The following is a 21,651-nucleotide window of genomic DNA, read 5'->3' as shown; positions in this document are numbered from 1 at the left end:
GAATAGGGTTGCCCATTTTATTTTATTAATTTTTCTTTTTAAAAAAAAAAAAAAAAAAAATTATAGTGATGCAAGTTTGATTGCTGATTGACTCGTATGTAGATTTTATTGTGTTTAAACCCAAAAATAAAATTAAAGATCAATTAAAGGGGATTCATTAAGAAAAACCTCCTCTTAAGTTGGTGGTCTGGAGTGTAATATGCATCTATTTTGGGGGTCCTTGACATGATATAGTTTGGGAACATAGTTAACATGCCAACTAAAGAGAAATTTTAATTTTAAACAAACCATTACAGTTTTCATTATCTATACATGAAATTAACTGTTTGAAGCCATGCACAACTCACAGTTTTGCAAATATAATTTAACTGTTTTACATCCATGGGAGCGCATGTGGGCCAAATTAATGTTTCAACATCATAGCAATGATGCAGAACAATAAAGTTAAACTCACAATCAGAAAAACTTCAATGTACATCATAAGAAGTTTGTTGAACATGAACATACCTGTAACTCTATTGTGAGCTGATTTAGAGTTTCTTCTACAGGCAGCACCTCTGTGGACAGAGAAATTATTTGTAGAACTTAATGCAGATGACTTGACTACATCAAGCAATATCTATCTATCTATCTATCTATCTATCTATCTATCTATCTATCTATCTATCTATCTATCTATCTATCTATCTATCTATCTATCTATCTATTCGTGGTATATACAACGTATACTTGTACACTGCTACATTTGAGATACAAATATTATATTTTTTTTACTCCATCATATTTAACAGTAACACAATATATGACCTTATGCAACATGATGCATTATTATACAGTATATTAAACTAACCAAACTACCCCATCATCACAGCTGTATGCTCCACTAACTGAAATAAAAACACAGACTTCTCTGAAAACATGCATTGAAATGGTGAAACACTCGCTGATACAAAACAGCAATCACTGATTTCTGATCATGCATTTGAACCTGCAAACATGTACATGTACACACAGATAGAGGAACAGACACACAAACATAAATACTAGTAAGGACTACATCCATGCGTGCACATGGATACACACCCACACATACACATATACATATGCAAAATGTATAATGATAGTGATGTGATAGATTTTTACATAAGTGATCATGATACATGTAAAAGAATGTCACTATTGTGCTTCATGTATTCTTGGTAATGTCATGTTATGACATTTTTAAGTAGAAAACACATCTGTAATACATCTGTATCATGATATTGTAACCTGTTGCCGTGACTAATGATATATAATGCTCAGCAATAATGTGTCAGCAGAAATAATGCAGTATTACATATAATGTAATAATATGCTGGAAAGGGTCAATATGGATAATGAGTGCTAGTATTTTAACATTCTTGTATTTGCACTTTTACCTGAGTAAATAGTGCAAAGGACAAAAAAGTAAAGGCTTTAGTGCAGAGCTTTGTATACTCACCTAAGTCTAGTGGGGTCTGCTGGAGCTGTGGGATCTCCTTCAGCAGTGCAGTGTAGTATGTGTGCAGGCCTCTGTGTGCGACCAACAGGAGGCGACAGAGCCTTCGGTGCCACGTGTGAGCTCTCTGCAGGCAGTTTTCACTGGGCACGTAAAAGCTTCCCTGCAGAGAAGGAGACACAGAGGAAATGTCAGCCGCTATGTAGGTCAGCAGTCACCTCTAACAAAACGGCCTGCCTTAATAACGGACGTGTACGCACTTGAACTTTATAGGTGCCACTGCAACAGTTGTGTAGGCTTGTCTCTGACCTTGTGTTAAAAGGAGGAGAAGATAATTCCATGGAAGATCAAATACGACGTTAGAAACAAATGGGCCCTAAACACAGCTTGTTGCGAGCCGTAAAAGCAGATCAATAGGTGGACGTCGCATGGGGAGGATGTGCCGCATCCCTGTTATGACCTTTACAAGTTCACAAGCACGAGAAGATGACCCAGAATCCAAGGTTTTCTGGGGCTTGATGAGTGAGAGAAACAAGGAATTGTGTATATAAAATAGTATGTATTAAAACTGAAGAATCAAGCGTGTTGATCTTAAAATCATCCCTGTAGATAAAATCCCTGTTAGCTAAATATAAGCTGTAATATGGAGCATGTTTCCAGTAGATGGCTCTCTAACAATGCAGTACAGATATTAACTGTATCTCACCAGTGCAATTTGCAGCATATAGGTTTCTGTCCAAACAGCTGCAAATCACCACAGATTTGATGCTTTATTTTTAGACATAAGGGTTCCAGAAGGGTTCTTCCTGAAGGGCTGAGGATTTACCCAGAATCATTTGTTTTTTAAGAACCCTTTTTTGAAGAAAGGGTTCATCAAGACAAGGGATTCCATTAAGAACGTTTCTCATCTGAAGAACACTTTGTCCAAACAGCTACAAATCACCAAAACTTTGATGCTACTCTCCTAGAAATAAGGGCTCCAACAGGGTTCTTCCGGAGGGCTGAGGTTCTACATAGAACCGTTTGTTTCTCTTTTTGAAGTAACAGCTCCTGAAGTTTTTTTTTTAAGTCTAGGGATTCCATTAAGAACCTTTTTTCATACAAAAAACCTTCTGTCCGAACAGCTACAAATCACCTCAGACTTGATGCTTTGGTTGCAATTGCCTTGAAATTCTTCTTGAAGGGGTGAGGTTCTATCCAGAATCATTTGTTTCTGAAGAACCGCATTTTAAAGACAGAGTTTGTCAAGAGTTTTTGTAAGGGTAGGGGTTCCATTAAGAACCAAATTCATCCAAAGACCCCTCTTTCCAAACACAAAATCACAAAGCCCTTGAGGCTACACTCTTAAAGATAAGGGTTCCAAAAAGGATTCTTTCTGAAGAACCCTTTTTTGAAGAAAATGTTCACTGATTGTGTTTTGTAAGACTAAGGGTTCCATTAAGAACCTTTTTCATACAAAGAACTCTGTCCAAACAGCTACAAATGACCTAAGTCTTGATGGTACCTTTATAAAAGGTTCTACCAGGAATCAAACAGGGTTCCAAAAGGGTTCCTCCTGAGGGGCTGTGGTTCTACCCACAACATACCATGTTTCTTTGTAAGACTAAGGGTTTCATTAATACCCTTTTAATCCAAGGACCCTTTTTGGAAGACAGAGTACTTCAAGGATTATTGAAATAATTGAGGAACAGTTTTGTTAAGAGTTTGTCAAGTGTTCCTTGATAGAATTCCCTGAGTGGGTTCCTGATAACACCCTTGGATAAAAGGTATATAAAAGGTTCTTGGTAGAATCTTGCAAGTGAGTTCTTGTTAGCACCCTTGGAAGGTGGAAAGTTTCTAAGTAGAACCCCCAGAGAGGGTTTTGAGTTGAACCATTATGCCATAGAAAGTTCTCATAGCAGGCTCTGAGTGAAACCTTTCACAGAGGGCGCAAGATATAAACCTTTATGTTGCGTTCTAGGTAGAACCTTATAAAAGGTTATATCAGGAAACAAAATAGGTTCTCCTATGGTGATAGAAGCCTTTATGGTTCTAGTAAGCACTTTTGTTTCTAGAGTGTACAATCGTGTCTTTCATTTATCTTGATGAAGAGCTTATGGTCCTCTGCTCAAACAACTATCACTGAACACGTCAGCTGTCATAACATGGAACCATGGGAGCCTTGAACATGACCACAGACTTCCCACGTCCACATCACCCTGACCTGGAAAGGTCTTCTACCCAGCGAGTTCTTCCCATGGCTGGGATATTTTGGTAGCGCCAGTGGGACTCTGAGCTCTGAAAGGCATGTGATGCCTGAGTATCTGGGGATGTACTGTAATTTGCCCCGAGCAAGCAGAGTCTCCGGCCCTATCATCATACCTGTACGCGCTCTGTAATTGCAGCGGCGCAGTATACCCAAACCAGGAAGGAACATCTGTATGTTTACTTTCATAATTCTTTTTACCTTTATAGAGGCCTGCCTGGATCAGTCTACAAGCAAAGGGCAGAGAAAAATAGCTATTTTTTCAGTATGAACTAGTCATTATCCCAAAACCAGAGATTCTCTCTGAGCTGACAATGCCTGGGATGTGCCGCAATTGTAAGTCACCTGACGTGAGAATTTCTGCTTTTGTTTGCTGCTGTTGACACAGTGTGTAGTAGCATCTAAGCGTCCTGTTAATCCTGCTTTCAAAGGGACAGTTCACCCACAATCAAAAATATTATTGCTCTTACCTGAAGCCCTACCCATTTAGATAGTTTTGATGTGAGCTGCTGAGTTTTGTAGATATCGGCTATAGAGATATCTGCTTTTTCTTGAATACAATGGAAATAAATGGCTTATGGTGCTCAAAGCACCAGAAACTACACTGAAAAAGCTCAACAGAAATGTATCTTTCTAGAAATCTTCTTGTTGTAAGCAATTTCATGTAGAAACTATTTTCTTTCCATCGTCCACCAACCTTTTCACTGCACAGAAGAAAGTGTGCATCTACTCAAAGAGGAGAGGCTCATGCTCATGACAGCACAGGATGTAAACATCAATGGTGACTACGCTGTAGCCTCTCATGTATAAGTAGATGCATGTTTCTTTCTACGTGGTGATAGGTTTGGTTAGTGTCCAACACTGCATTAACAGTCTCTTGAATAATCTCCTGTATTTCAACTAAGGTGGCTCCATTTAGACTAGTCATAAAGATGCCATTAAATGTAATAAGGCTGATTTGGCGACAAAGTACAGAACCAAGGTGATTTAACCTACAGAGTTACCTGATGGACAGAAAGCAGTCAGCTAATTTACTTGTTGCTTAAGTAAGCTAACCACTGTCTGCTGTAATCAGTCTGCTAGTTGAGCTAGTTGGCCTGGTTAGCTCAGTTATCCATGGAGCTAGCCACCAACTAGCTAACTGAGCCCCAGCAAACAAATAAATAAATAAAAAAAAAAAAAACATGGTACTGTATTCCCTGTCAAACTGGCCACTGTCTGTCTCAGAGGCTGTGTTTCCTGTGTTCATGGGAATTATCCATGACACTATTATAAAAACATTTGACAGTGTAATAAAACTTAAAGACATCTTTATGTCAAGTCCAAAATGAAAACACACTTATAATGGTGTCATGATGGCCAGCATCAAAACCAACCACAATTTTGTCTTAGTCAGTGTCAAGTTGTGACAACAAAAACATCCTAAATTAATGACAGCTGTCATTAAAAATTCATAGACTCCTTCATGTTCATGACAGGTGTCATGACATGCTTATAATAGTGTAATCACTGTCTTATTCACACCTTAGCAAATAAATGGTATCCTATTTTTTTTCTACCGAACTACACCTACCAGCTGCATCACCATGCAAAAGGAAACATGGATCTACCCATGTCCGAGAGGTTACAGTTCATCTGAGGAGGATGGCATTGATGTTTGCTTCCCTTGCTGTCACAAGCACAAAGCCTCTCCTCCATGAGCAGATGCACGTTTCCTTCTGCACGATAATACAGTTGATGGACGATAGAAAGAAAAAAGTTCAGGTCCTGAGAAACCGCGTCATGATTTCTGGAAAGAAACATTCCTGTTTCTTTTTGGCGATTTTAGCACCACAAGCCAAACTCTGCATCTCACACCAAAACAATCTATTTGGATAAATAGCACTACATATAAGAGGAAAAATAAGTATTTTAGCATGTGGGGTGAAGTGTCCCTTTAAAGACATTGTGTACTGGTAAAGAAGAGCTTCTCAAAGGACAAAATATCTGACATGATTTTTGAGTTGTTATCTTCACAACCTTGTTTTATTTCCGCCAAAAAGAGCAAAGATTCTCAGGTGTGTGACTTCTAACAGCATCATTTTGCTCTCAAAACATCCTTTCATACCACGGAGGGAACGTTTCCTTTCCTTTTGAGATGTCTTTTTTTCAGAGATAACAAGATAACACTTAGAGGAAACGCTGTGGTGTTAAGGGGGGAAAGTGCTGAAATCGTAGCATAGCCGCAGGTGAAAAGCTCTAAATAAATAAAGGTGAAGGAGGAGGCGGCGCTCTGAGCACATTTCACCTGCAGCTATGTGGTACGTGGCGCTTGTGAGCAGAACTCATTACCGCGATCAAACGAAACCCCCCTGCTTGGCTAAACGCAGAGCTTATTAAAGTGCCCAGCCAGGGGTGGGAGTAAAAACCAGGAGGTGGAGGGTGGGGGCGCAAGCAGGGCGCTCATTAAGATTTACAGTGTAGGCCGTGACGTCCGCAGGGACCTGAGAGATGCATGTTCTAAAAGGATAGAAAAAAATGGTACCAAGGGTTTTACAGCTGTACAAAAGTTTGAATAATTGGCAAAAAACAGAGAAAAGTTTAGATAAAAGAAGATCTGATCAAAGATGAAGTCTACATCAAAATCAGTCACTCTGTTAGGGGTGGAAAATCTAATATCTGAGTTTGGCCTGCATGCTGCTAATATTGAGACATGCAATAAAAATAGTGCAAACGTAAGAAGAGTCCAGAAAATGGTCCAAATAAGTTTTTTTTTTACATGCGCTATAGTTGTGTCCCAAGTCCATAGCACATGTCAATTTTAAACAGGTTTTGAATATAGTATGTTGGCAGTAGAAAGGTGACAAAATTAATTGGACTCAAAGATGTCATGTGCACTAAATCTCTTTGATTTTGAGTGACAGATACTGTAGGCGTGCCTCAAATCCATGTTACATAATCCTATACAGTAATCTTAAAGGGATACGATACACCCTCAGTTTGGAGAAACAGCAAGGAGTACTGGCATTGAAGCTAAGCAGTGTACGCCTGTGGACAGGGTCAGCAACAAATTGTATTTTAACCACTTACAAAGCAATCCAGCTAAAAAACCAATATCAATTTAAGTGTATGTAATATTTAAAATATTTTTAGCACTTTACTTTGCCGTGAAACAGTCTTTTTGGCCAGGAAACCGCTGTTATATAAGCCAAATATCACTCTCGACAAATCAACCAAACTCCATAGGCACAATCAGTAATTTTACCTCACAGAATAAGAGATGCTGGTCTGCTGCTACTTCAATCTGTTTGTTTGTGTTGCTGTGTGACTTTGGAGTTTTTAAAGGTTAGAATTCACCAAAGTCACACAATAACACCAACTAACTAAGATATCAAGAAAGCAGGAGTCTAGCCAGTCCTGTGTTCTGCAGGTAAAATGAACAATTTTGCTCATGGAGTCTGGCAGCTTTGGACACTGCGCTATTTGGCTTATATAACAGCAGTGTCCACTTCCACACACTCGTGAACTGATATTGATTTTTTTAGGTGGACCTTTTTTAAATGGCTAAAATATGTTTTGCTGCTGACCCTGTCCACAGCAGTACATTCCTTGGCTTTTGCCTCGACATTATCTACTGTAGCTAACACCCTGACTATCAATAAGTACCTCATACAACCCTACTTCAAATATCCAAAGCATTCCTTTAATAGTATGCTTTTTCAGCAATTAGTGTACAGATATTGACACACTGCATCATTTTATACTGAACAGAAAATAATTGCACAAATTTGGATGTCAATGAAGATGTGACTGAGTAGCTCTTAATTTCCACTGTGCATTGTATTGTGGGAGAATAGTGTACATAAATCAACCGTCTGGATACACTATACTCTATATATATACTACAAAAAAGGGTATGTTGCATTACTGAAGAGTATTAGGGCCAGTCACAGGAGAAAAATGAGAGGAGAATGGAAAATGAAGTTAAACACCTTTTCGACTTTATTCTCAGTTGTGCATTGTTGCAAAACTGATCCAAGAAGATGTCAGAACACTAAAAGTTAAGTATTACAGTAATCTTGAAAAACACATATTGTGGGAAGGTTTAGTCACAGTTCGACACACAGTGGAGCTCGCATTGTATCATTTTCTGTTAGCATAAAAAGTAGGCTGTTTGACAAAAAATGTTTGGGAACAACACTTTGCTTTGTGAGATACCATGTCTGTATGCTAAAGTGTGAAGCTAGAGCCAGGAGACAGTTAGCTTAGCCCAACATAAAGTCTGGAAATAGGGAAACAGCTGGCCTGGCTCTGTCCAAAGGTAAAAAACACACCAACCAGCATGTCTAAAGCTCAGGGAGTTACAAGCTCGAACTACTTCTTGGGTGCAATGACTTCTTGGAAATGACAAACTATTCTTTTAAAGGGAAAAGTCAACACTTTCATGTGGACGTCCCATCAGTGGTGATGGTAAACAAACAATTGAAGCAATATCACCAATATATATAATGACCAAGTTTGTCTGAGCAGCTTTAAAATGAATAAAGTTAATTCTTCATGTATAAAAGTGACAGCAAGAGTTTCCAGCTGCTGCTACTTGAGAAATCCTGCTCTGAAAGCAGTCTAACTGTATGTTTAGGTGATTAAAGGGTAATAAAATAATTTAAAGTAAAAGATATATAATCATGATGAATAATTATGATAACAGTAATTGGATTATCACTTCTGTCATCAGGCAATTGTGCAGTCTGACTGTACTGTAAATGAGCACAGAGGCCTGAGAGGGAGGTGACAGGACTGCACCATCATTTCCAGGGAGAGCTGCTATCACTTCCAGATGCTCAGCCTGGAGCCTGCATGCCTGGGCAGGTGGGTTAATCAGATATTACGAAAAGCCACAGAGCAGCACAGTAATAATCTCTGTGTTGGCCTCTGGTCTTTAAGCCTCAAGACTGCACGGAGCCCCGACAAACAGCCGATTCTGAGGGACAGACGGGTCCAGGATCGGTAATCCAGATCGGGATGTCTCTCTGCAGAGCTCCTGGGCTGAATCCTGCCGCTTGTTGCCGACATGCCAAAACAAATCACAACTAATTCCACCGGCCTCTGTCCCTAAACCGAGATCACGTTTACGTCATCCTTTGGCATTTAGCCGCTTGCTTCGACAAAAAAAAAAAAAAAAAAAGGGAACAACCAGCTGAGCGGGGACAACGCCTGGCTCATTTTGAGCTGTTTTCAGCTTTGTTGGGACAAAACGGGCTTTCAACCGTCTGTGACTTTCTGTTTGCACGCAGCCGAACCGCTAAAGGTTAACATACCTCAGAGATGACAGGCTTGCAGTAGCCAGCTCCGAACACAAGGTTCTCTACAGACATGGCAGATGGGTCGCTCGCGCTCTCTGGCGAGCCCTTCCCCAGCCAGGAGCCCTTCCCTGTACGTGCAAAGCTGCAGAGAGAGAGAGAGAACAGGGACACAGGGACAAGCCGTCAGTGTGTGTGAGTGTGTGTGTGTGTGAAGGAAAAACAGATAAGCTGAGGGATGGGAACTGCTGCTATTCCAATCAATCAAGTGCTGCAGTAATCTATGTAATGCATTGCTAAACACTGAGTTTATGATATTGACAGCTGAATTCATCGGGTAAGTGTTTGGAGAATGAAGCAGCTAAAGGACGCACTCTTAATTGCGGCTGCCAAAACAAACAGGAAGATGCCAGCAGATCATTCTCCTCAGTTCTTCTGTCCTTGATTATAGTTTTCACTGAAAAACTCAAAATCTCTCTGGTATAAACAGTTCTACAATCCAATAATCTACAAGAAAGATCTATTCCCTTTTCCCTAAATCCCTTCCCTGAACAACTATTGTCCAATCGGAGCTTTGCAAACGTAGCTCGGCACAGCAGGCCTGTCAAGCTTTAGATCTGTCAACATGTCAGAGTGAAGTACGTGGAGTTATAGCAGGATTCAATATTAATGTTCTTTTTCACTGGTTGGACAAGTGGGTCAAAAGTCTGCTGGCCTTAAGTCAATTCTTACTTGCAGCTGGAGAACTTGTTTTAATTGTTAGCCATGTTGACCTCTAGTTACCTAGTAAGTGCAATATTCTGCTTTTTTTTAGTGTTGTCGTTTTTAGTCTATCCAAAGCCAAAAGCATAATAGCAAATGTGTAAGGAGTGGAATAAACAGAATGTTTATTTGATCTACGTGAGTTGCCCAGCATGTTCGGCATTTCTTCCACATGCTCCACAAGGTTACAGATTATATTAAAGGCATAATGCAACTTTTTTCCTAAAAAACACAAAACAATATAGAGACTCATAGAAACTATCCCCCTTTAATCATTATTTTCTCATTATTTTGCTGCTCAGGACACTTTACCAACACAAAATGTCTGTATTTGACATTCTGCGACTTTGACTCAATAATGAACTATCTTTCTGGTGTGTTTAAGAACAGCTCAGACAAACGCTACTGATTCTTCTTTTTAAAAGACCAGCAAAAATTGCTGTTTGCAACATCATCAAAATAGTCAATGGCCAAAAATGGTCCCACACGGTCGTCAAAAACTGCAATGTGGCTATGAGGAGGGGGACAGATGTGTTGAAGTTGTGTCCAAACCCAATAATGGTCCAGTTAGACTTTCTTACAAACCACGAAATATTAATCATACTATTACTATGAAAAAAGTAAGTAAATGCAAATTGACACAGCATGCGTCCATGTGGAATGGCTGTGATCAGACGTCTACACAAAATCCACTCCAGTTACAAAGACTTTTACTTGACATCCATTTTTTTTTATTTAAAAAACATTTCTTTATGTGTAAATTATATTCCTGTCTCATCATTACAATCCTGTGATGTTTGTAAGAGCCATAAGTCTTTATCCAAGCTGTCTCTGATTCCACTTGGGAGAGATCTGAGCATTTAAGTCAGTGTTGGGAGTAGGTCACGGTGGATGAATGGGTCAAAAACAGGACTTTCACCCAGAAGAAAAGGGTTCAAGTCCTGTGTAGAGCCAAAGTCATATTAAGTTTTAGAATTAGCTGACTCATTATCAGTTTTTCAGGACGTGTAATGCTGTATACATAAACATTAGCAGAATAGCTGAATAGGCCGATTATGTTAACAACATATTTTGACATTGACAGGACGCCCAGATTGGACATCCAGCTGGAGGTCAGACAGGGTACAGTGCCAGACGTTGGCAAAATTTTCATTCTGGAGCTATTTTTGAACCATGATAGGATGTTTTAAATTGGATGTTCAAACAACGGTCATTCAACATCTCAATGTTTGCTAGGAATTAAGACTAATACACTGTGTGTGTGAGGAGGCTGATATCTGAGTTTTCAGGCCAGTGTTAGTGTTGTCCTGTCTTTATTGCAACCCCAGCTAACAACATGTGATGTTTCCATTTTTCTTGTAACCTCAGAATTGAAAACATACAGTTAACATCATTCAGTCTTCTACATGGTTCATCAGCTGGTGAGGCTGCTGATTTCTTACCTCAGAACCTCGGTCACATTCAAGACTCAGGTTCAGACTCAGGGTCTTAACAGGTTTCTCTTTTTAAAAGGACCCTGCTTTCTGAGCAAAACCTCAACTGGGTTCTTTTAGTTATGTTATAATAAAAAAGTATTAATGCTTTGTGTGAATTCAAGGTCCGTAAAATACAAATGTTAGCAAGATCCCTCTGAATTGTACCTGATAAGCGGCTGATGTAAGGCAACCAGTGAAGCGTGTATGGAGACAGAAATGACGGACAGGTGGAAGTAGTCGAACATGACAGGGACGTGGTGGTGGAGGCCTCTCCGCGGATGGAAGTGGAGGCTGAGGGTGCGACTGCTGATCAACGGGACAGTCGCTATCTCTGCCAGCCTGAGGAATGGAAGAGGAGACACAGATGTTACACTAATATATACATCACACTCTTACATAGCTCTTAATCTGCTAATCTGCAGAATTTTGTTTTTGTGTGTCTTTAGTGTTTAACACTAAAACTTAAACGCTGCTCACTGCAAACCAAATGGGTGGAACTGGACGAGGTCATGCAGGTACATGACTTTGCATCTGTGCATCTGTTCGCGCTGAAACAGATGAAAAATGACGTAACAAGATGAAAAAGACGTAAAAGACCTAACAAGAGGAAAAACAATGTAACCAGATAAAATAGATGCAATATTACGGAAAATGACGAAAAGGACATAAGACGAAAAAGATGTAAAAAGACCAAAAATTACATAACAAGACCAAAACAATCTAAGAAAATTAAAAACAATGTAAAAAGATGAAAAAGATGCAATAAGATTAAAAATGGTGAAAAGGACAAAAAAAAGACGAAAAACATGTAAAAAGGCCAAAAATGATCTAAGAAGACGAAGAACGTTGTAAATAAAATTAGCACGACAAAAAAGACAAAAAACAATGTAGCAAGATGAAAAAGACATACAAAAAATACACAGCAAGCTGAAAAAAGACCTAACAACCTGAAAAACAACAAAAAAAAGACCTTGACCTTGAGGTGGAGCTGCATTAGACCAAATTCCACCCACTGACTCTGCAGTGAGCAGACAGAATAAAATCAAGCTTTTTTTTTTTATTGCAAATTAAAAAGTTGCAAACAGAGAGTGTAGATTAATTATGTGTGCATTAAGTGGTTTTATTGCACATAATAAAAAGAAATGCTATCTATGTTGTAATGTATCTATTATAACTGACCCTGGAGAGTTTGTACCTTGGTACTAAAAGCAGCAGCTCTTTGTTTAAGGACTAAATGACTAAATGTCTTAGTCTTTTGACAGACTCTTCAAAAAACGCTGGAATAACATAGCTCCATAATTCAGTCCTGTGTACTGTCGGCGAGGACTATAATCACACAGGTATGACGAAAACAGTTCAAACCCACAGACACAACACTAACTCCTCTTCACTAATGCACAGCTGCTGGTCGATACGTGAGCAAAGCCCCAACAAAAATTGCACCTTTTCCCATGTATGCTAATTCAAAGTACCCATTTCTTCTCCTGTTTGTCTCAGGCAAACAGGCAAATCACAGCAATCGAGTACTGCTAGCACCAACGTTGTGATCAGGTGCTTAAAGAGATGGCTATGAGCCAAAGGACATAATAGCCCTTATTCATGCCTAGTTTGCATTCTCACTCTTGCATAAAAGCTGCACAAGGGGAAAGTCTAGTATTCGCTCCCTCTCTCTCAAACACACACACACACACACACACACACACACACACACACACACACACAAATATTCTGCTCACACACTTTTCCATCCTGCTCAAAAAAACCTACTGTTGTTCATTGTCGGTGAAATGAAGATCCAGCTTCAACTGAAAGTCCACCTCACTCAAGGCTTCCTCCACCTGCAAAATGTTAATACAGTGATGTTAATGCACATTATTCACTCAGCTCTATTTCCACTTGGTGTGCACTTTGGGAGTTTTGTAGTAATTTAATTGTGTTGATGACAGCATATCCAACAAGTCATTAGGTGTTGCATTGCCATAGCATATGATTTACATAATTTCTATATCATCAAACCATTAAGTGAAGTCAAATTAAGTCAGTTTTGTATATACATAGGCCAGTATCACAAATCACAATTTGCCTCATGGGGCTTTATAATCTGTACAGCTGTAATGAAGGTACTTTTCATTACTAGCATCTTGTAGCACAATGTGTATACAGTCTAAGAAATAAGGCACAGATTGAAGGGTTGAATGTTTTTGTTAAAATGTTGTTTGTATTGAGATATTACAGCTACGGCTGGGTACCATTCACAGTTAAACTGATACGATACCAATATCGGAACCTGGAATTCGATGTTACCAGTATGGTACACAGTACGTGATTTGCTATTAATTATGAGCATTTTAAACCCAACACAAAATTCAATCATTCCCTATCCCCTACTTCTCTCCCAAACCTGTCAGTCCGTACCCGGGGCATTTAACACTGTTGTTTTGGTCTCATATGAAGGGCATGTGATATCATTTCTGTTATGTTGTTGCTATGCTTGCATACTGTAGTACTTCCCTGGTAACAGAATGAAATTCACAAACACTGGTTTCATACTAAAGTTTCGGACACACCAATAAATCTCACACTCAAACGTTTCCCTGATCAGCTTTGCATTTCACATTACAAATACTGCAGCAAGTGTTGTCTGTGTCGAGTTTTGAATAGTGTAACTACACTTGCATTTTCAGCACGCTATTGCCATGATTCACTGTGACTTGACCAAGCTGCTGCTCGCTCTAATATCACTCTCTCTCTTTCTTTATACCCGATATTACCTTCTCACCCAGATGCAGTCCCAGATACTAAAATTTAGCACAGATTGATTTAACTTTAATCAGTACTCAGTGGTACAAGCAATTCCATCAGTGCCCTTAAAAGTACCTTACTTGTAGCTGCCTTACAGCTGAAACTGAAGGCTGGCCTTGTACTGACAAACATACACCTACATGTTTGACTAGCGTGGTTGGTATCTGCGCAGGAGATACCATGTGTTAATGAGTGTACAGGCATTAGTGTATTTTAATCTGCTGTTTGGTGATTCTATTGTAATGTGTAACATATATAAAGATCATGTAGATGATTTGACTTTATGTAGTATTTATGTATTTTAATGTATTTGTTGTGTTTGTGTAGTTCTGATGTCAGGTGATACTGTGGTAGGAGTCAATGTCATTGCCAGTGGCAGGCTATATAAGGCTAACAGTTTCCATAAAGCACTGCTGCTGTCAGGACCACATGCTGCCTGTGGCCCACAGTATTATATGTGGAGAGGTATGACTGTTACTGAGCCTGGAGGGGATCATGCAACCAGTTGTGTGAATGTACATCTCCTGAGTATTTGAGCTAATCTTGCATATCTCTGGACCCATCAGACTAATATTTTTGCTCAAGGACTTCTCATGGTTGCAACGATTTTACATGTTTGAAAAAGCTTTGTATGACCTGTACCAACTACTTACTCCTCACTCCATTTCACTGGCCAGTACGGACCGCAAGTCAGCAACAACTGCTAGGCTAAAAACAACACTTACCTACTAGCAGTGTTGGGAAGTAACTAGTTACATGGAACTCAACATAACTTAAATTAAAAGATAAATGTAATTGTACTCTGTTGCAGTTACTGAGAAATGTGTAATGAAAAAGACACTTATTATATTACCTGGCAGTGATCAGCAATTTTCCTTTAATTTGAAACTTATGTCAAACATAAAATATGAGCAGCAGTGACCAACAAGGGTATTATATCATGCATCACCTATGAAAGAAATACACTTGGGCATTGGAAAATGAAGTGTGGAGTTTAGATTAAAGAGCAGTGGACCTTGAGACATTCAACAATGCAGTATGCATCTTTCAAACACCTAGTCAGTTCAGCTGGACCCGCAAATAAGAACCACGCTCCAGCTTGGACTTAAGGCTGCTCCTGTTCGGTCAGGAAAATGAAACAGACGAAACAGGACTCAGGCTGGCCAGACAACCGGAGGTCAGAATCTGTTGCGCCCACATCTCACAGAGACCTGCTCCGCCGTAACATCCCAGATCGGGCAGGAATCCAGCAGGATGAGGGGAGGAGAACCCTGTTTGACATGGATGATGCTTCGTGCTTAAATGCAGTCAAAGTTGATGGACTGTGTTTCTAGATATCAAACTGTTTTCTTTTTTTTACAAATCATTTTTTGGGCTATTTTGCCTTTTTTATTTTAAGATAAGACAGGAAAGGGGGAGAGAGGGGAAGACACGCAGCAAATAGGATGCAGGTGGGAGTCAGACCTGGCGGCCTCTGCAGAGGACTGATAGCCTCAGCACTTGGGGCGCACGCTTTACCAACTGAGCAACAGGGGCGCCCCAGATATCAAACTTTTAATGTGAAGATGTCGGCGAAATTCAAAAAATGCACTACAGAATTTTTTTCCTGGGAGTAGACATGTATATGTACAACTGCATATCTGTAAATAATATATATATATTCTCTTATTCCATTGTGAATTTAATCAATTATCTGTATATGACACAACCCTGTGTTGCGTAATGATAACTTTGCAGATTCCTTGATTGATTCCCTAATTTACAGCAGTAGAAGGATGTAGATGAATAATGCTATTCGGCATAGAGCCTAATGTGACCAACCTTGTTTGCAATTTTAATTGAGTCACTTCAGAGCTCTCTTTAATGAAGTGTTTATGTTCTCTGTGTGGTGTCCCTGCATTTCTTTTAATCTGATGTAGGTTGAACAAAACTGAATTACTCTCATGTTCAAAGTGCCATACACTATCACAGCTTAGGGGAAAAAAAGAGCACCTATTTAAATGTGAAAAACAAAAGGTAGGAACAAACTACAAAGGCGGTGAGTCTTTTGAAGACTGAGGTGCAGTGTTGCTAATTATAATAAAGGTTAGGCGCCATTCTTCTTCTCTTTCTTCTTACATTTGTCCAGAACACACACACACATGCTGTAACGTTCACATACAGATCTTTGCAGTTGTGTCTGGTATTGATGTTCTGATTGATTAAGCATACATATGGGTGTACACGGGGGAAATGAGGGGCTATTTTTGTCTGTCCTATCTGTAGCCGTGAGCGGCAGATAACCACCTGAAGGTTAATGAGTGGGGAGCCTTCGGGAGAGCTTACAGCTGAAATCTGACATGCCTTTAAGCTCCTCTGTCTCCACACCTCCACATGAATGTCTAAATTTAATGAAATCTTCTAAAATTAGGCCTCACGCTGAGACAGAATAGCCAGACTGAAGCTGGGATCCTTTTGCAGTAATCCAGGCATCTTCACTGTAGACATATGTCAGAGAGCAGCTTTGGTGCGGGGTAATTTCAATGTGTCAGCTATGGCTATCATATGGACGATTAGCTCCAAGCAGGGCAATCTCAACTCCCCCGCACCTCAGCCTCCTGCCCGTCTCATCGCTGTCACCGCTGATCAATTTGAGCTCCGGTGGCTCCCAACAACAAAAACAGGCAGAGTGGACTCTCAGGGTCGCGCCCACGGTGAAACCGTAAAGGACAGTACATCAATAACTGTCTGGCAGGTTTACACGCCTGGTCATTTCAGCTGAACATGGGCAGTCTGGGGCTCAGGGAATTTACATTAAAGCATGTTAATTCCAAGAGGCCAGTTGTAGAACTAAATAATCCTCAGGCTCCTTCTGTTTCTACAGTGGTTAAGACAAAGTTATTTTCAAAAGGGGGATTAACTTTGTCACTTCCTAAAAATTAGTTTAATTTATAATTGGTAATCAAGGCCAGCCTTAGTCCTGTTGAAGTCCCAGGCTCTATATTGTTTCAGGGGCCCAAACCCCAGTGAATAATTTAACCATCTTTTCATCAGCACTGGCATTTCCTGGTGTTGTCAGCAGGCGCAATCATACAGTGACAATTCCTAAGATTTCTTTCCTTCAAGAGCCATGGCCAGCCTCAGCCCTGTTGCAGGGCTTTTCTATTGTCACCTTTTATCGCGCTGAGCTGTGCTGAGTTGCTCTTGAGATGGACCATCTCTGGAGAAAGGCCAAAGCATGCCCGAGCATGCCCTCTGAGCGGGTTGTGGTGATGTCTCGCCAACCGTGGCCAACCGGTGACGCTCCCCCTTGTCCACCTCAAACAAGTGTGTGTTAAGACAGAACTCGTGTGTGCAGGAGAGCAGAGAGAAAACAGTGTCTTTTTTAAAAGTGTCTGCATGTTCAGCTCTCAGTGCTTTTGTAGATTCTTACTGAATCTCTGTCCTGCGTTGCTGTTTGTACTTTCAGATTTCTGCTTTATTTTACTGATTCATGTTTACAGAGGTCATGTTAAGTTATGGCTGATGAAAGCCCAATATTTCCTGACTTCTGCTGTTTCATAATAAAAGCTTTGAAATAACAAAAAAAAAACAGGGGACGTTTATTATGAAGAATTTATAGGAAATGAGGTGACCTTAAAGTGTGTGGCCCTCATGCAATGGAGATGCAAATCCCTGCTGTGCATGGCTGGTGAGTCAAACCAAGCCAGCATATGTGTATGGAAAAGGGGTACAGGAGCCCCAGGCACTATTTTGCTTCAGGGGCCCAAACTTCAACCATCTTTTCATCACTTTTTTCAAAACCACTGAGATTTCTGGTTATAAAGGAAAAAAGTCCAACTAGGTAACCCCAGGAAAGTATGGAGTCCCAGCCCTGTTGATAAGTCCAGTTATTTCTAGTGACTGTACAACTATAGTTTCAATTGCTAAGATTTCTTTCCTTTAAGAGCCCCTTTAAGGCTGCTGGGCTTCACTTTTGTGAAGAGCTCACCAACTCATCAATCTGCTTATGTCTATATTTGCTACAGTTTGTGCACTTTGCCAGGGGAGGGGCTCTGCTCTGTTTGTGAAGCAGAACAATCGATAGTTCTCAGTGTGAGGGTCAGAATGAAGCCCCTGCAGAAGCTTGGAAGATAAATCCGAGGCATGCAAGATGATTAAAAGGATAGACAAAAGGTAAAACACATATTCTTGCTACACATTTCTTGTCTAGTCTGGTTTCTGTGTTTTTAGGGCTGAAAATTAAAGTCAGGGAAATATCAGTCTTAGGTTGAAGTGATCACAGCCAAGGCAGGAGTTTCACAGGTGGCTTTAGCTGCCGTGCCCCTGAGTTTGGCCTTTGTCCCTCAAAAAATTATTAAGTGGCCTTGATGCCCCACAGTGCCCCAGCTGATCACACCATTTTCTCCTCTGCCTCTTTATTGTCAATGTGGTTGTTAGATCAGTGTCTTCTGATTGAACAACATCAAGTCTACAATGAACCACTGGGAAAAGGGACATTTATGTCAGTAGTCTGACACAAATCTAGCACTGACCAACCAGGACGCTTGCACTCCAAGTTCGTTAGCAGCAGAACCCAAAGAAGCCACAGGCGAAGTGCGTTGCTCGCTCTTAATAAAATCACAGTAACTTAGTTCAGTGTGCGATGGCTTATCTTGACGATTTTATTTGAGATGTTCTTGTGGCCAACCAGCACCTGATCCTGAAGACTGGCTCTGCAGAGGGAGTTCTGTTCACTCTTATACTAATATTTAAAGCTACCAAAAGGAACTTTAATGTTTTATTGATTTTGGAGACCTCTGTAGACAAAAGCAATAGTGTTTTACACCATAATAACCAGAAAATATAGTGCAAACAATAAAATTATCTAAATAAAAATCTCCCTCTGCTTATTTTTAACCGGTTAACGTACTACTCACTGTAACTTTGCCAGGAAAAATGTAAACACAGGCTCGTTTACATAGGTCACAGAGAGATATCAGTATTAAACTGTACCTTTAAATACTTCATTGTCTACCTACACATGCTGACATGCTAACATTTGCTATGTATCGCCAAAAACAATGTACAACATAAATTGTTCAATTTGCTTCACATATGACAGTGGCAAATTCTTTAATAACTGAGTCTGCTTTGACCTTTTATCTGTACATTTTGTTGTGACAAAAAAAAGAAGTAACTGTTTTGTTGACATTAGCATTGCTTGTTATGATCAGAAAGGCTGCTAATTACATTGCTAGCTAGCTTTGACAGACACAGTCACCAGATCAGTCTGAAAAGCTCGATATTTCAAGTCACTGTTAGTAAATGTCAGAGAAGTATTACTACTCCATTATTCAGCATGATTATATGACTCCTTTATTACGTAGTTATGGTAGATTTCTGCTTTAATTAACTGTCTTAAATCTCTGTTATGAAAAAGGAGTATTGTTTATGTCTCATGGTGGGAGTGGGGACTAGAAACTAGTGTAGGAGGGAACATTGGTTGATAAAAAGCATTAATTAATGGCCATTTAATTTAACTATTATACAGCTGCTTTCACTGTAATTATCTGTCATGCATTTTACAGCCAGACTGCTGATAAAACACATGCAGCCAAATGGCATTCCCTGTTCCCCATTCTCAACAGGAAGTGTGCATGTGTGTGTGTGTGTGTGTGTGTGTGTGTGTGTGTGTGTGTGTGTGTGTGTGTGTGTGTACAGAAAATGTCACCAGCATGACTCACCCTTTCTCCGTCCAATAGCAGGTGGACTTTGAAGATCATGCAGTCGTTCACCGTAATCTCCTCGTTTCTGTAGAGGATCTGAAATATCCGGCTGAACACGGTGCCATCGTAGACCCCCGGTGAGCTGAAGCTGCATTCTCCTGCGGCGGGACACGACAACACGCACAACAACTATCAGTATCACCGATTCGCTGATCTGCAGCAGTCGGTTGTGTCATAAACAATAGTAAACATGAATAATTAACTGATAAAACACAGGGTTGTTCCTGGAACATGCTGTTTTCATGAATAAAAATAAAATTAGGACTTGAATTTGGCAAATGCATCACCTGATATTTGCAGTGTGTGTGCTCAGATTTGTGAATATGTGCACGGATTTGAAAATGCATAATGAGTCTTGTGAATGCTTGACCTGACATTTCCAAATGTTTGCTTGGATTGGTGAGGGATCTGAGTGTGCGTGTGCATTCAGATCTGGAAACATGTGCCAAGGTTTGTGCATATGTGTCCAGATTTTAGAGTGTGTATTAGTATTACAGTTGTAGTTCATGTTCTCAGCTTGTTTCTAGCTGTCTATTTGCCATCTTTTTAATTCAACAGATACTGTGATAAAATCCTGCTAATATCCCGGAGAGTTAAAAACGTTCAGTGAGCCATCTAAACACCATAGCAACATGCACAGAACAAGTTATAAATGTTTGCATAAGAAGTGTCCATGTCAACATGTACAGAAATGAATACACAATTATAAATCTCAACCTGTTCCACATCAATCTGCTTGTTGCACATACAGGCTGCACTCATAAAAAATAAGGGTTCCAAAAGGGTTCTTCCCGAAGGTCTAAGGTTTTACCCAGAATCATTTGCATCTGAAGAACCATTTTTGGAGGAAAGAGTTCTTCAAGGATTACTGAAATCATTGATTTAACTCTTTTGTCAAGGGTTCTTTGTACCATAATATACTAGGTTTCTCAGTAGAACCCCCTTAATGGTTTCTAGATTAAACCCTTAGAACATACAAAGGTTCTCAGTAGAAACCTCTGGCTGGGTTCTACATTAAACCCCTGGAGTCAAAAAAGGTTCCCAATAGAACCCCTTGGTGGGTTCTAGGTAAAAGCCTTGGAATGTAAAAAGGCTCTCAGAAGAACACCCTGGGACAGTTCTAGATTAAACTCTTGGAATATAAAAAGGTTCTCAGTGGAGCTCCCTGAGTGTGTTCTAGATGAAACCCTTGGACTATTAAAAGGTTCACAGTAGAACCCCCTTGGTTGGTTCTAGATTAAACCCTTGGAATATAAACAGTTTCTCAGAAGAACCCCCTGGATAGATTCTTGTTAGCACTTGTTAAAGTTGTAAAGTTTCACAATGGAACTCCCAGAGAGGGTCCTGGGTGGAACTATTATACCATCAAAGGGTTCTCTGTAGAACCTGGGTTCTGGATGAAACCTTTCAGAGATGGTTGTACGTATACCCCTTTATGTTGAGTTCTAGGTAGACCTCTTTGAAAGGGTTCCTAGTATAGCCTCAATAAAAGGTTGTAGGACACAGGGAGTAAGAACCTGTTCTAGTCAGCACTTTTATTTCTTAGAGTGTAATTTACAAAACACCTCCAAAGTGCAAAATATGTCCTTTTAAAGTCCTGTAGCAGTGAAGGATTAGTTTGACATTTTGGGCAATAGACTTGTTTTTTTTCTTGCAGCAAGTTAGATAAAAAAGATCCATAACACTTTATTAGCATAATGAGTGGAAACAGGGAAACAGATAGCCTGGCTCTGTGCAAAGGTTACAAAATCTGCCTACCAGCACTTCTAAAGCTCACTAATTAGCATGTTATGTCATTTTTGTTTAATCCATACAAAATCTAAAGTGTAAAAAATAAACCTCATGGTTTTACACGGAGTTGGGA

At 39.9% G+C, this 21,651-nt stretch overlaps 1 protein-coding gene across 1 annotated transcript in view; it reads right to left on the bottom strand.

Annotated features, from left to right (window-relative positions):
• fam135b (family with sequence similarity 135 member B) overlaps positions 1-21,651 on the bottom strand; it is a 58,447-nt gene that overhangs the window by 18,342 nt on the left and 18,454 nt on the right. The window contains exons 3-8 of the mRNA XM_084739266.1: positions 19,746-19,885; positions 13,006-13,076; positions 11,404-11,577; positions 9,020-9,146; positions 1,481-1,640; positions 508-557 (exon numbers count right to left, since the gene is read on the bottom strand). Of these exons, the coding sequence (XP_084595392.1) occupies positions 508-557; positions 1,481-1,640; positions 9,020-9,146; positions 11,404-11,577; positions 13,006-13,076; positions 19,746-19,885 (722 nt within the window). The remainder of the gene's footprint in view (positions 1-507; positions 558-1,480; positions 1,641-9,019; positions 9,147-11,403; positions 11,578-13,005; positions 13,077-19,745; positions 19,886-21,651) is intronic.

The sequence above is a fragment of the Lutjanus erythropterus genome, chromosome 16, assembly GCF_056507025.1.
Source record: "Lutjanus erythropterus isolate fLutEry1 chromosome 16, fLutEry1.hap2, whole genome shotgun sequence".
NCBI classification, from domain to species: Eukaryota; Metazoa; Chordata; class Actinopteri; order Lutjaniformes; family Lutjanidae; genus Lutjanus; species Lutjanus erythropterus.
The sequence above is the reverse complement of the archived record's forward strand: the minus strand, read 5'-3'. Positions and strand labels throughout refer to the sequence as shown.